Source organism: Rattus norvegicus, chromosome 15, assembly GCF_036323735.1.
Source record: "Rattus norvegicus strain BN/NHsdMcwi chromosome 15, GRCr8, whole genome shotgun sequence".
NCBI classification, from domain to species: Eukaryota; Metazoa; Chordata; class Mammalia; order Rodentia; family Muridae; genus Rattus; species Rattus norvegicus.
The window spans coordinates 43,305,781-43,318,960 of NC_086033.1; the positions used below are offsets into that span (position 1 = coordinate 43,305,781).

The window sequence follows — 13,180 nt, forward strand, 5'->3', positions numbered from 1 at the left end:
TGCACGTCTTTAATCCCAGCACTTGGGAAGCAGAGGCAGGAGGATCTCTGAGTATAAAGCCAGCCTGGCCTGGTACGGAGTGAGTTCCAGGACAGTCAGGGCTCTACAGGAAAAACCCTGTCTAAAGAACAAAACAAAACCAACCAACAACAACTCTGGAAACTAGACATCAACAAATCAAACAATCCAATTTAAAAATAGGGTACAGATCTTAACAAAGAATTCTTAATTAAAAAATCTCAAATGGCTGAAAACCACTTAAAAGAAATGTTCAACATCCTTAGCCACCAGGAAAATGCAGATCAAAACTACTTTGAGATTCCAAATTACAGTTCTTAGAATAGCTAAGATCAATAACACAAGTGACAGTTCATGCTGGCAAGGATGTGGAGCAAGGAGAACACTCCTCCATTGCTGGTGAAGTGCAAATTTGTAAAGCCACTATGGAAATCAGTGTTCTAGTTCCTCACAAAAAAGGGAATCAATCTATTTCAAGATCCAGCTATCCCACTTTTGGGCATTTACCCAAAGAATGCTCCGTTATACCACAAGGACACTTATTCAACTATGTTCACAGTGAACTTATTCAAAATAGCCAGAAACTGGAAGCAGTGTGGATGTTCCTAAACTGAAGAATGAATAAAGAAAATGTAGAACTATTACTCATCAGTTTAAGAAAAATGACAGCATGAAATTTACAGGCAAATGGATGGAACAGAAGAAATCAACCTGAGTGAGGTAACTCAGATCCAGAAAGACAAACATGGTGTGTACTTACTTATAAGTGGATATTAGTTAGAAGGTAATTGATAATCATGCTACAATCTACAGACCCAGAGAGGCTAAGTAAGAGGGAGGGCTCGAGGGGGCAAACATGGATCTCCCGGGAAGAGGAAATAGAACAGCTTTTGCAGATAGACCGGGGACAAGTCAGAATGGGAAGAGAAGGGATCAGGTATGAGGGCAGAGGGAGAGAGTACTGGGAGAGACAACTGGAAAAGGAAGGCATTTGTGGGGTGATATGTTAACTTGGTGCCATTGAAACCCTCTGCAATCTCCGAGAGAGACCCTGACAAGGACTCCACTAAGAGAGGATACTGAGCCTGAACATCTTTTGTAACCAGGCAAGGCTTCCAGTGGGGGACTGGGACACTAACCTAGCCACGAAACCTTCCACCTACAATCTATCCTGCCCAATAAATGTGCTATGGTGGAGCAGAACACGTAGGAGTATCCAACCAATGACTGGTCTAATTTGAGGCCCATGCCACAAGAGGGAGCCCAAGCCTGACATTGCCTAGATAACCAGGAACCAGAAGCTGGATAACCCAGAGACCTAGAGTAGAACCAAATGCAATGGGGGTGTGGGGTTGTCTATGAAATGATCCCTAATGATGTTCTGCTATACTCATAGATTGGTGCCTAGTCCAGTCATCATCAGCTGAAGGGAAATCCACAGCTAGATATTAGGTGAAGAGAGAGCCCAAGTTGAAGGTCTCCATTAGGTCCCTCCTCTTAGAGCCCAGGAAATGTAGAAGAATGGGCAGAGGAATTGGGAGAGCCAGAGGGGTCAAGAACACAGGGAGAGGATGGACCCACAGAATGATCTAAGCAGGGCTCATAGAGATAGAAGAGGCAATTGTGGAACCTGCATGGGTCTGCGCTAGGTCTTCTCCATCCATGTTATGGTTATTGACTTGATGTTTTAGAGGGGGTACTCCTAACAATGGGAGTGGAAGATGTCTCTGACTATTTTGCCTGACCTTAGAACCCCTTTTCTCCTACTGAGTTGCCTTGTCCACCTAGGTTGGTGCTTGGTCTTATTATATCTTGTTATGCTGTGTTCAGTAGATGTCCCTCGGAGGCCTGCTCTTTTCTGGGGAGAGATGGGTATGGGGTGGATTTGGGGGAAAGGGAGGGCCAAGAGAATGAGAGGAATGATGGGAGGGGAAGCTGCAGTCAAGAAGTATTTTATGAGAGAAGAAAAAAATCAGTATATATTCAACTATATGCTGTTTATAAGAAATATATTCAAAGACAAATATGTTGAAAGCAAAACTGGAAAAATGCAGATCATGCAGACAGCAGCCATCACTAGAAAAAATAAACTGTAATAAAAAAAATACTACGAAAAGCCTGGGCTACATATACATAGTGAGACTCTGTGTTGAGTACAAACACACAGTCAATGCGTAAGAAAGATATAATTAAAGACATAAACCTATATAACAGAACCTCAAAATCCATGCAACAAAAACCTGATGAGAGTTGAAGGGAGAAACAAGGAAGACGAATGCCCCACTTCCAGATACCCCACTTGCCAATACCCCATTTATCAGTACCCCACTTTCCAGAAATAAAATCATTAAAGAGCAGTAAGGAAACCACACATGCACATGAAACAAAGCCTAGCAAACATTCTACCCAGCACATGCAGAAAACATGTCACTCTCAAATGTTTACCAAGGTGACATTTACTGCACTCTAGAGAATGACATGTCCCTCAGTCCTCAACCTACAGGTTAATGTGCATGGAACAATCTCCAGAATAGGTGACCCCATTTCTGGAAGGAATAAACAGATTATGATCTCCAGTTGCAATGGGATCAGCGGTGTGTGGGAGCAGCAGTGGCGGAGTGCAGGCCTAAAATGCAGAAGATACTGAGTTAAATGAGAAAAAGACAAGAAAAAAAAACCAACAACACATAGAAATTAAACAATACTTTTCTAACCACTTAGTTGAGGAGGAAATTATGAAATAATTTTGAGATGTTAGAAAGAAAAATATATTATAAACTTTCACAATGAAGAGACCAAGGCAGAAGCTTATAGTTGCAAGGAACCCTTTAGCTAGATAGACTAACCAAAAGAAAAAAGAACTCAATTATTAAATCACTAGTGAGGCTGGGGTTCATCTCTGCAGAGATAAAAGGGTCATAAGGAAATTCTGTGAACAGTGGTATGTCAACCAAATCTATAATCAGGATGAAGTGAACAAAACTCTAGAGGAAAAAACTAAACTACCAACTACGCCCAACTCAAACATAAACTCAGTGCTGCCCACAAGCAGACCGGATGAAAGTACTGAGAGCAAAGAGGACTGTGGCTTGAGAGCCAATATGAATGCATACATAAAAATCCTCAACAAAATACCAGGAAACTGAACCCAACCACATATTAAAGAAATTATACACGACTAAGTGGAATTTAAGTTGGGAGAGAAGAATTCACTCAATATATGAAAGTCAACTAAAGTAACAGTCTGTACTAGTCTACAGCAATATATAAGAAACAGCAACAGAGCATCTGACCAAGTCAGTATCGACCATCCAAACTCCAGGAGAAGCAAGGTGCAAGATCTACATCTTCATCTGAAGGCCATTAGCAGAATACTAACTTCCAGGCAGCTAGGATGTATATGGAGTAGGTAGTACCCACCTACTCCAACAGAGGGCCACACCTTCTAATAGTGCCACTCCCTGGGCCAAGCATATGCAAGCCATCTTGGTGATTCCGATACCGGGCAGTACATAAACAAGCAGTGGTTTAGACTGAATTTCGCAAGGACATACTCTTTTTGTAAATTGTAATGGGGTGTACATTTTAAAAATTGGGTCTGGGTTTCATTTTCCAAAACATAGAACTCATGCATGTCATATAAATTAAAAAAGAAAAATAATTAAGTCATTTTTTTAAAGATTTATTTATTTATTTATTATATTTCTATTACACTGTAGCTGTTCAGACACACCAGAGGAGGGCATCCGATCCCATTACAAATGGTTATAAGCCACCATGTGGTTGCTGGAATTTGAACTTAGGACCTTTGGAAGAGCAGTCAGTGCTCTTAACCACTGAGCCATCTCTCTAGCCCCCAGTCATTTTTATCTATACTCTCCAGCTAATTCTCTTACTCTGCTTAAAACAGACTTGCCTTATTCACTTCTGGACTGACAATAACACATAATGCAAATGAATCATAATTCACCTACCAGCTTCCGTCTGATGGACACAGGTTATTTATAGCTTTATGCTACCATATCACATAAAATAAACATTCTTATACCATCATCCTTCGAGATATAAGAAAGTATTTCTGTAGGATAAACTCCTGGAAGATGAAATATATGGTCAAACTAGAGGACTTAAAAGAAAAAAGGAATGTTACTAATACAAGAGTTACATTTTAAAGACTAAAGTAAATCAATTATAGATTGGAACTGTCATAGCTCTGTGAACAGCACTTGTCTAGCATGCATTAAGGGCCTGATGATTTACTCCCGTGTGTGTGTATGTGTGTGTGTGTGTGTGTGTGTGTGTGTTTAAGTAGAAACCTTATCTTGTGTGATACATGGACATTATAGCCCATGTATCACGTAAGTGTTGAGTTAACGTTTACTGTGCTACAATGTAGCAGACGGTGAGTGACATAAAGCAGAGAGCTTTAATACCATCCCCTCCTCTGAAATCCACCCTCAGGAATATAATTCTCTAACATAGAAAATCAACTTAATGCAGGAGGGAGAGCACATGCCTAGAGCCTTTGCACAGGAGCTCAAATCCAGTCCTGGTAAAAGGGAAGCCCCAACAAAAAAGGGGTATGGATGGGTGAAGTAGAAACTGAAGGGTTCTATGGAGAATCAGGTGTGTTGGGTGGTGTTTTGCTGTGGCAAACACATGGAGTATTGTCCTGAAGTGGACACAGGTGAAAGACTAAGGCAGGCTTGTGAAGCAGACATAGGAGAGAGGATGTTCTGCTAAAGCAAACGTGTGAAAGGACACGTGATGAAAGATTCTTTGCTAACAACACACAGTTATTGGTCCACCTTACATTGTTTAGTTGAGCTCCATTTGTCAGGACTCTGTGGGGAATCAGGTTGACTGGATGCATGTGCTGAGGCAAGTAGAGGACACGTGATGTTTGGAGGGTATAAATAGGACTCAACAACGAGAAGGAGAGAGAGCTAGGCTTGCTTATACAGCTAGATGTGCAGTGCTTGTGGGTCTCACGTCTTCACTGATCTTCGATTCCCTGAGATAGGCATAGCCCAGAACTTCTTCTGGCATCTCTCGGAGTCCCTGCTGCTAAGTCAAGCTGAGGTTGAGGCCTGGCTGTCTCTGGTAGGTCATGTCACCACTGTTGCTAACCCAACTGTCTGTCTACCAAACTGGGCTGCTAGTGTATCTGTGAAGTGTTTGCAAGTGGATCAAGCTATCACTGCCTGCTGACCTGTGAACTGAACTGCCGATTTCCAGACAGCACAGATGGGAGTTGCTCCAAAGAACCTTTCTAAACGGGTCCCATATCCTTTCTTCCCACCTTTGTTGAGTGCTGAGCTACAAGAGAGGTTAAAGTGTTAAAAAAAAATCATTAAAATTAAGGTTTGAAAAACTTAAAGGTGCACGTGGGTTAATATATTTTTTAATTTATTCTTTCTACAAGTTCATGTTATATAATGAGGAATATTACAAATGTGGTTAACATATTTAGTCTTGAGTAGGCTAGCTCCATAAATGGGCACTGAAGGCTGGCGAGAGTTAAGCAGAGCCAGGATTCAAATCATGGCTCAACCCTTTCTTGGGTATGGAATTAGAAAAATTACTCGGAGAAATCCTGCTCTAGAAAGCAGGTAATTAACTACATGAAGCTTATTCTGAACCCAGGCCCTGCACAGCTCTAGTTATGTCCTTGGCCCTTTACATGCATTCTCTCCGCACTGAGCTGCCTATGCTTAAGAACCCTGACTGCACTGAGCAAGAGCTACAGGATGGGGAACCCAGCCATCACCTCCCCTTGGTTTTCTTATCTGTAACTGTGGGACTTCACGCCTGTTTCTCAATTATATAAAGCAGTTAGCATAGCATCTAGCACTTGGTAAGTGTCACATCAATTACAGCTAAAAATAAAAACTTTTTAAAAGGAGGTTTGTCCTACAGGGTGTATGCCAGTACCAAGCAGAACTGGCCCTAGAACTCCTGTCAGCCATCTGCCCAATAACTAGGCCAAACCAGAGCCCGAATATAGAGATCAGCAAAATTTAAGAGATATTGGTCTTAATATTATTATACATTACTATTTCAAAGACATGGTATCTCCTGGAAAAAACCATGTCAAACGAGTGTCGTCTAAGTAGTGGAAGAAGGTGGGCCCAAAAGGCAATCTTTCTGTCAAAAAAAAGCTGTCAAAAGAAAACAAATACCTTTAAGAAAACACTATATTTTAGTTTTTAAAAGGACTCAAAACTCAAAACATTAAATTTAAAAATTGCTTTACAAATACCGCAGTAGCACTAGAGCCTATCATTTAGAAGGCTGAGGAAGGAAGATCTGGGGTTGAGGACCTGCTGAGCTACACAGTGAATACCAGGTCAGGCGGGATGACACAGCAAACTCCATGTCTTTTAAATACAGAATTAAAGGGGCTGGGGATTTAGCTCAGTGGTAGAGCGCTTGCCTAGCAAACGCAAGGCCCTGGGTTCGGTTCCCAGCTCCGAAAAAAAAAGAAAAAGGAAAAAAAAATACAGAATTAAAAAATAACGATTGCTCAGAATTTCTCATAAATAACAGCAACAAGTTCATATCGATGTTACTTTGGATAGGGATAGACAGGCACTTTAAAGTCTAAAAGCAGGGTGCTGTTCAAGCATCGGCCCGAGACCGTCACCTGTGCTCCCGCTCAGCCTTCGGCCTGTTGTCGTCTCACAGGAAGTGCCTCCTGACTGTCTTCCTAGGACATTGTCCCCTTAAGTCAGCATTTATTGTCTGTTTTTGGCCTGACAGCACACAGTCCATGCTGATCATGAGTTCAACCAAGGATAATTCTGAACCCCTGATACAATCAATGGCCTCTACCTTCTTGGTGCTTGGGATTATAGGTGTGTGTCACCAGGCCTAGCTTTAAAGAAAAACTGCATGTTCATTGACTTCATGTATATGTGAGGTACATGCCACAGCATGCATGTGGAAGTCAGAGGATGACTCTGAGGAGTCAGCTCCCCTCCTGCCGAGTGAGCTCCAAGGATAGAACTCAAAGCCACTAGGCTTGGGGAACTACGGCCTCTGCTCTGAGCCATTGCTGCCCCCACCTCCCACGTCATTTTCTATTCCCAATGTTAAGAAAGAGTGGATTATGTACTGGTGAGAACATTTTAGGGACAGAGTTGTTTATTTGCTGGTTTCTCAATCTGAGGTGGTGAAAGAAAGAGAACTGAGAACTGCTGAGTCAGTCAGGCCTGGGCAGCACACCTGTGTATTGTCCTCGGCCATCGCTAGCAGGCCTTCTGGGTGTGTGAATCAGTATAACGTGGCTTCTGCTTTAAGTCAAGTAGGAGACCTGGTTCCCACTGTAAGGCTGGCAGCAAACCTAACGGAAGCTTACAACCCTCTGCACTGTACATGAGATGATGGAAGCCCAGGGGGACACACACATTACAGTAACTACAGAGCTAGTTTACAACAAGCTCCCTCCAGAACTCTCAGTACCAGAGTGAGAAACCACGGGCATCGCACGGAAGAGGTGCTTCTTCCTGGTATATCCTCATGTGCTGGCTACAAGCAGTTTGCCCAGAATTTGAAGGAGACAGAAGAAAAAACAGTTTGCAGGACGTGTAAGCCAAGAGAAGGCCCAAATATACTACACAAAACACTAACAAGAGTGGCATAGAGAGCCTGTAGGCAGAGCTGGGGAAAGCCTCTGAAGAGAGGAACTACAGCTCCAAACATTTACTCTGGAGACAGTCAGACTGCCCACCTACAAGCTGCTTATTGTGAGGACAGATAACAGACAGCTTTCAAACTGACTTTCTACTTAAAGCTAGCCAAATCCTGATAAAGTCTTGTCAAATGAGCAAATGAATTATTTTTGACAATTATAACAGGACAATTCCACAGTCTGATACATGCTCTAACAACACTGCTATTCTAATTTAGATATAAATTATTTTTAATAACAATTTTCTTCATAGTTCACAAACCTTGAAGGTAACACACCCACGAATAGGGAACTGATAAAGTGCAGTGTCCAGACAAGGGCTGTTACTCAGCTTTACAAGAAAAGGAGTGCTGGGGCTAGGCAGCAACACACAGGAACCTAACTGCTCTTAGTAACTACAAGAACCCTGCTGGAAGCCATCACGACTTGACTCCAGTGCGAACACACTTTGGCAAAGATCCATGGTCGCAGGAATTGGGAAGATCAAAGAGCCAACAAGCAGAGCACAGAACACTTTTGAGGGCTGTGAGATCATACTGTAAGTGTGGATGTGTGTTGTTTGACCCTATAGCATGTACAGTACCAAGAGGGGGCCTAATGTCAACTAGGAATGCTAGTTCCCAATGACACATCAACATAGGGTCACTGACTGCAGCAAATGTGCCCCTGAAGGAGGTGACAAATATAGGAGACTGGGTATGCATGGTGGAACAGGAGGTATTTCCCAACTTTCTGTCCAATGTTGTTGTGAACAACACTGTTCTAAAGAATAAAATTTGTTTTTTAAACTGATATCTTAGTTGGTTTATAACACCTGGTCTAAAGTTCTCTGATTAAGAAAGACGGCAGTACTATTTTTTTTTTTGTAAAACAACTGATGCATATATAATATTTTCATTCTCCATTTTAGAGAAAAGTAAGTGGTTTGAATACAGCTGGAAGTAAAAAGATTAGACGCAAATAAATACAAGTGTCAAATGTACTGTAGTTTAAAAGTGGACTAGAACTGGACAACTAGGAAAAAATTGGATTGCTATGGTGTGGATGTCTATGTGCACCCCAAGCCTTTTATTGAGATCTTTGTTTTTACGGTGATGATGTTTACATGTGGGGACCTTTCAGAGAGGGGTTGCCTAGGTCACATGGGGAGGCCTTCAGGAATAGGATTAGAACCCTAAGGGGCCTGGAAGACCCTTCACCCCTTCCACCATGTGAAGACACAGCAAGAAATAGTAGTAGTATATACGCCAGAAAAGCCAGCAGTCCCCAGACATGGAAGCTACCTTAGCTCAGGGTTTCCTGGTCCCCAGAACTGTGAGAAATACACATCTATGTCTGTAAACCACACTATCAACTCAGTTTATCACATTTCGGTTAAATGGACTAAGAGAACAATCATTTGGTCAAAGTCCCACAACTTATAAGGAAAGTGAGGCTTTGGTTCACATGATTAGATGTCAGAAAGAACGGAATCTCAGTATCTGCTGTTTTCCCACTGTACCCTAACAATTCAACACAACTGTTATAAAGTTCTTTAGATTCAGATGCTAACATTTTTCTTCATTTTTTTTCAGAAGACATGACACCAATTAGTATATTTCTTTGGCTGATAAGCTTTCATCAACCTTTGCCTATTTATTTACTCATTTATTCTTAGTGTCCCCAATGTTTCCCAGAGATCATTTCTTTTTATTTGTTTTGGGAATCTTTTAACAGCCTAAGAAAACATTTTGCTGACAGTAAATATAAAATACATGTATTTATTCCTAAAGCCAAGGCTCTGCTCACCACCCTATCATTGTTAGTGAGAAGCTAGAATCTTGGCCGACCTCTCACAGAGGTAAAATCTACCCACGGTGGGAGCAGCTGCAACTGTGACGGGATCTACAAATAACATGCTGGAAATTCAGCAGGCACTGTTATTATATCCTGTTTACACTGTCATTTCTCCTATCAGCAGGATATTATTTATACAGACCCCACCCCTGCACTTCTTGTTTATCTTATTATAGAAGCCCTCCAAATCTATAAAAAGCAGCCTCTGCATTTGATTCTGGAACAGCACATGTGTCGTAATTTGGCACCTTGCTACACTTTTTTATTTAGCATTTTCTGTTGTTAGGCACCATCCGTTCTGATTTTTATCTTAAGGTTGATCTCACATATTAGAGTGGAACTGAAATGATGTGAACATTCTTTTCTTTGAAAAGAATCTGCCGCAGAATGACAGAACAGTTATGTAGATAATGGTCAATCTCTAACTTACTGTTCTTCCAAGTCAGGGTGGGGCACAAATGGGACTAGTTCAGCATACAGGAGAGACACAACTTAGTGAGTTAGCCAGTAGATAGCAAATAAATTAGCCTGCTATTAATTTCCTCACTCTCTTGCTTTGTAGATTAAAACAAAACAAAAACCCTGCAACTTCCTTAAACACAAAAATGTATGCGATTGTTGAACAACATCCTAGAAACAGTCCCTTTGTGTACCTGTTAATGTGTGGTTTGAGCTCCTTTATGCCTCAACCAATTCTACCAGGCGGGTGGGGGTGAAATGTTCCAGGTATGCAAACAGTGACAGACCCTCTGAAGAAACTGCATCACCCACGTGAGGATTAAACCTAAGGACAGTCAGTACGCTCATGCCAGATATCACCCCAATAGAATGAGGCGTGGAAATAAGAATGCATTAGGTATGCAAATGAACAGGACTCTTAAAACTAAAAGGAGTTAATTCAGCCGTGAATATATATAATATAAGAAAGATGGCAATAAAAAATAGGCATAGGGGATGCATTATAAGAACTTCTGGGGCTGGAGAGATGGCTTAGTGGTTAAAAGCACTGATTGTTCCTGCCAAAGTCCTGAGTTCAATTCCCAGCAACCACATGGTGACTCACAACCATCTGTAATGGAATCTGATGCCCTCTTCTGGTGTGTCTGAAGACAGTGACAGTGTGCTCACATACATATAATAAATAAATAAATTCTTTGAAAATAAAAAAAAAAGAACACGATGGCTCAGTGGGTAAAGGTGTTTGCTGCTAAGAATTATGTCCTGAGTTTTAATCCCTGGAACACATGATAGGGAAACAAAAAACAGACAAAACAAAACAAAAAAAACCCAAAAAACCCCTCACCCCCAACATACACATATATGCATGCATGTATGCACTAAAACAGATTGAAGTATAAGATGATTCAAGGTTCTGTATATTCAACACTCAGAAATATTCTCTTCTGAACAAAATCAACTTTGCAATTCTGTTCTGTCATGTCACGAATTTGTCTGGCTTTCCCTCTCAATTTTGCAAATCAGAACATACACAGCTTGTAGTCTTAGAGGCTACAGCAAAGATATGAAGGACAACAGCTGTCATGGCATAACCCACCACACCGTGAGTTTCAGTAAAGCTCGCACGATTTACCCTCATAATGTGTTACACACTGTAATTTAGTTTATTAAAGATAAGTAATTTATCTCATCCATCCTATTGGCAAACACCTAAAGACTTAAAATAATTAAATTCACACCTTTCCTTACCAGTAAGACTTCTATATTAAAGGACATGTTTAAAAGCCATTTATCGGTAACAAAGACATTTATAAAAATGAATTACTAGTAAAATATACATACATATATGTACACATAGGTATCATAAAGGGTTGGCTGACATTAGGTATAGGGATAAAATTTAATACTTTTACCTCTGAAGTTACAATTTTAATCAAATTAATGAGCAAGAGTAACCTCTTAATAGAAGATTCAGTATTTACCAGTGTTTAGGCCATTGAAGGAATGAACAGAGCTGGAAGAGCTACTGCGGTTTAGGTACTTGTACATAACCACAAGAGTACAAAAACTGAGGCAGGGGGTTGAAACACACAAAGGCATAAGTTTGCAGCCACGCGCTAAAAAGGGTGGTGGTGGCAATTACTGTAACTGTAACTAAGCAGGGTAACAGCCCAGCAGTGCACTGGAAAGAGCTTGCGGATCCTCTAAGAACGGAAAGAAGAGCACATCGATGGGGATGACACGCCTGCACTCACATTAAGGGACTCCATGTTTAAGATGTGATCTGGGTAGATAGGACACATACACACCACATGTGGGTGAGGTCTGGGCTGGGTGGAGAGTGGGATGGATATGAAGAACAAAGAGAAGACACTGGTGACTCTTTTCTTCTCAGGAGGCATGGGACAAAGGTTTCACATACAGAAATGGTCCAAAGACAACTTCACTAGGCAATGGCGGTGCACATAGCCCAGCACTTGGGAGGGGGCTGCAAAAGGATCGGGAGTTCAGGGTTGTTATCAGCCATGGAGTGAGTCTCAGTCTGAGTCTAGCGTGGACTGCACGCAACCCTGTCCCAAGAAAAAAACCAAAACAGACCAAAACAAAAAAACAACAAACAACAACAACAAAACCAAGGCTTTAATGACGACAAACCCCATAACTAAAACGGAAAAACCCTCCCAAACTTGCTTTTCCTCATGAGCCACTTTTTATTGGTAAAATCCTAGATTTAACTTAGAGAAGTGTGAAGCTTTTAAAAATATTAAACAGACAGCAGCTGATAACTTGTCATAGGTTCTACCATAATCAAAAGAAACGACACCCCCTTTCAGTTACAAAACAGGGGCTCTTCTTATTACTAATTATTATTGTTGTTAATGTTACAAAACTTACTAACACAAGTTTTTTAAGAAGTCACTGGAGCATATCCTTGACACCAGAGGCTCTGGTTTAAACCCCAGGCTTCTGTCACCATGCCCAAGCTGACAGGGCTGCAGCACGGAAATGTAAGCGGTATTCAACATCTGCACAGACGGCAGAGACGAGACGTGATTCTAGAATAAAGGGCTCTGTGGCTCTTACCTGTTACCTGTGCAACAACTGCTTGGGAAATCCTCCGATTGGCAAGAAAGGCTTTGATTTCCTCTTTTATCACACTGCTGTCCCTCCTAACAAAAACAGAAGACAAGACCAACAATGTATGTTGAAGGTAGAAATCCTCATCTTTGCTAAAAGAAAGGTGAAGCAGAGAGGTGGGGAGAACACAGAAAGGAAGGACACAAAAATAAAAGGGAAACGGACTAAACTTGGGTGAAAATATGAAATTACAACAAACCGAGAAACACCAAATACTGCAGTCCTGAAACATCACACCATCAGACAGACACCTCAGTGAATGCCACTGTGGATACAAGTCTCATGTGGGAGGACCGGTAGCTGAATGCTGTGAATAATTCATATTAGGAACAAGGTTGTCATGTGCGGTATGTATGGCCTCATTATAGGGAATGAAAACATAGAAGCCCTGGAAAAATGAAAAGCAAAGGCTGTGAAAAATCAGCTGTACGTAGGCTGTGGGTCTGCAGGTTAAGGAAGGCACTGTAGAACTGACACCCATCTGAAAACCTTGGAAATGCTTCCGGGGCAAAAATCAACACAATTCTCATGAGTGAA

At 41.4% G+C, this 13,180-nt stretch overlaps 1 protein-coding gene across 15 annotated transcripts in view; it reads right to left on the reverse strand.

Moving 5' to 3' along the window:
• Hmbox1 (homeobox containing 1) overlaps positions 1-13,180 on the reverse strand; it is a 132,509-nt gene that overhangs the window by 62,278 nt on the left and 57,051 nt on the right. For all 15 annotated transcript variants that reach the window (XM_039094021.2, XM_039094013.2, XM_039094010.2 and 12 more), the window contains 1 exon segment: positions 12,590-12,675. In XM_039094021.2, the coding sequence (XP_038949949.1) occupies positions 12,590-12,675 (86 nt within the window).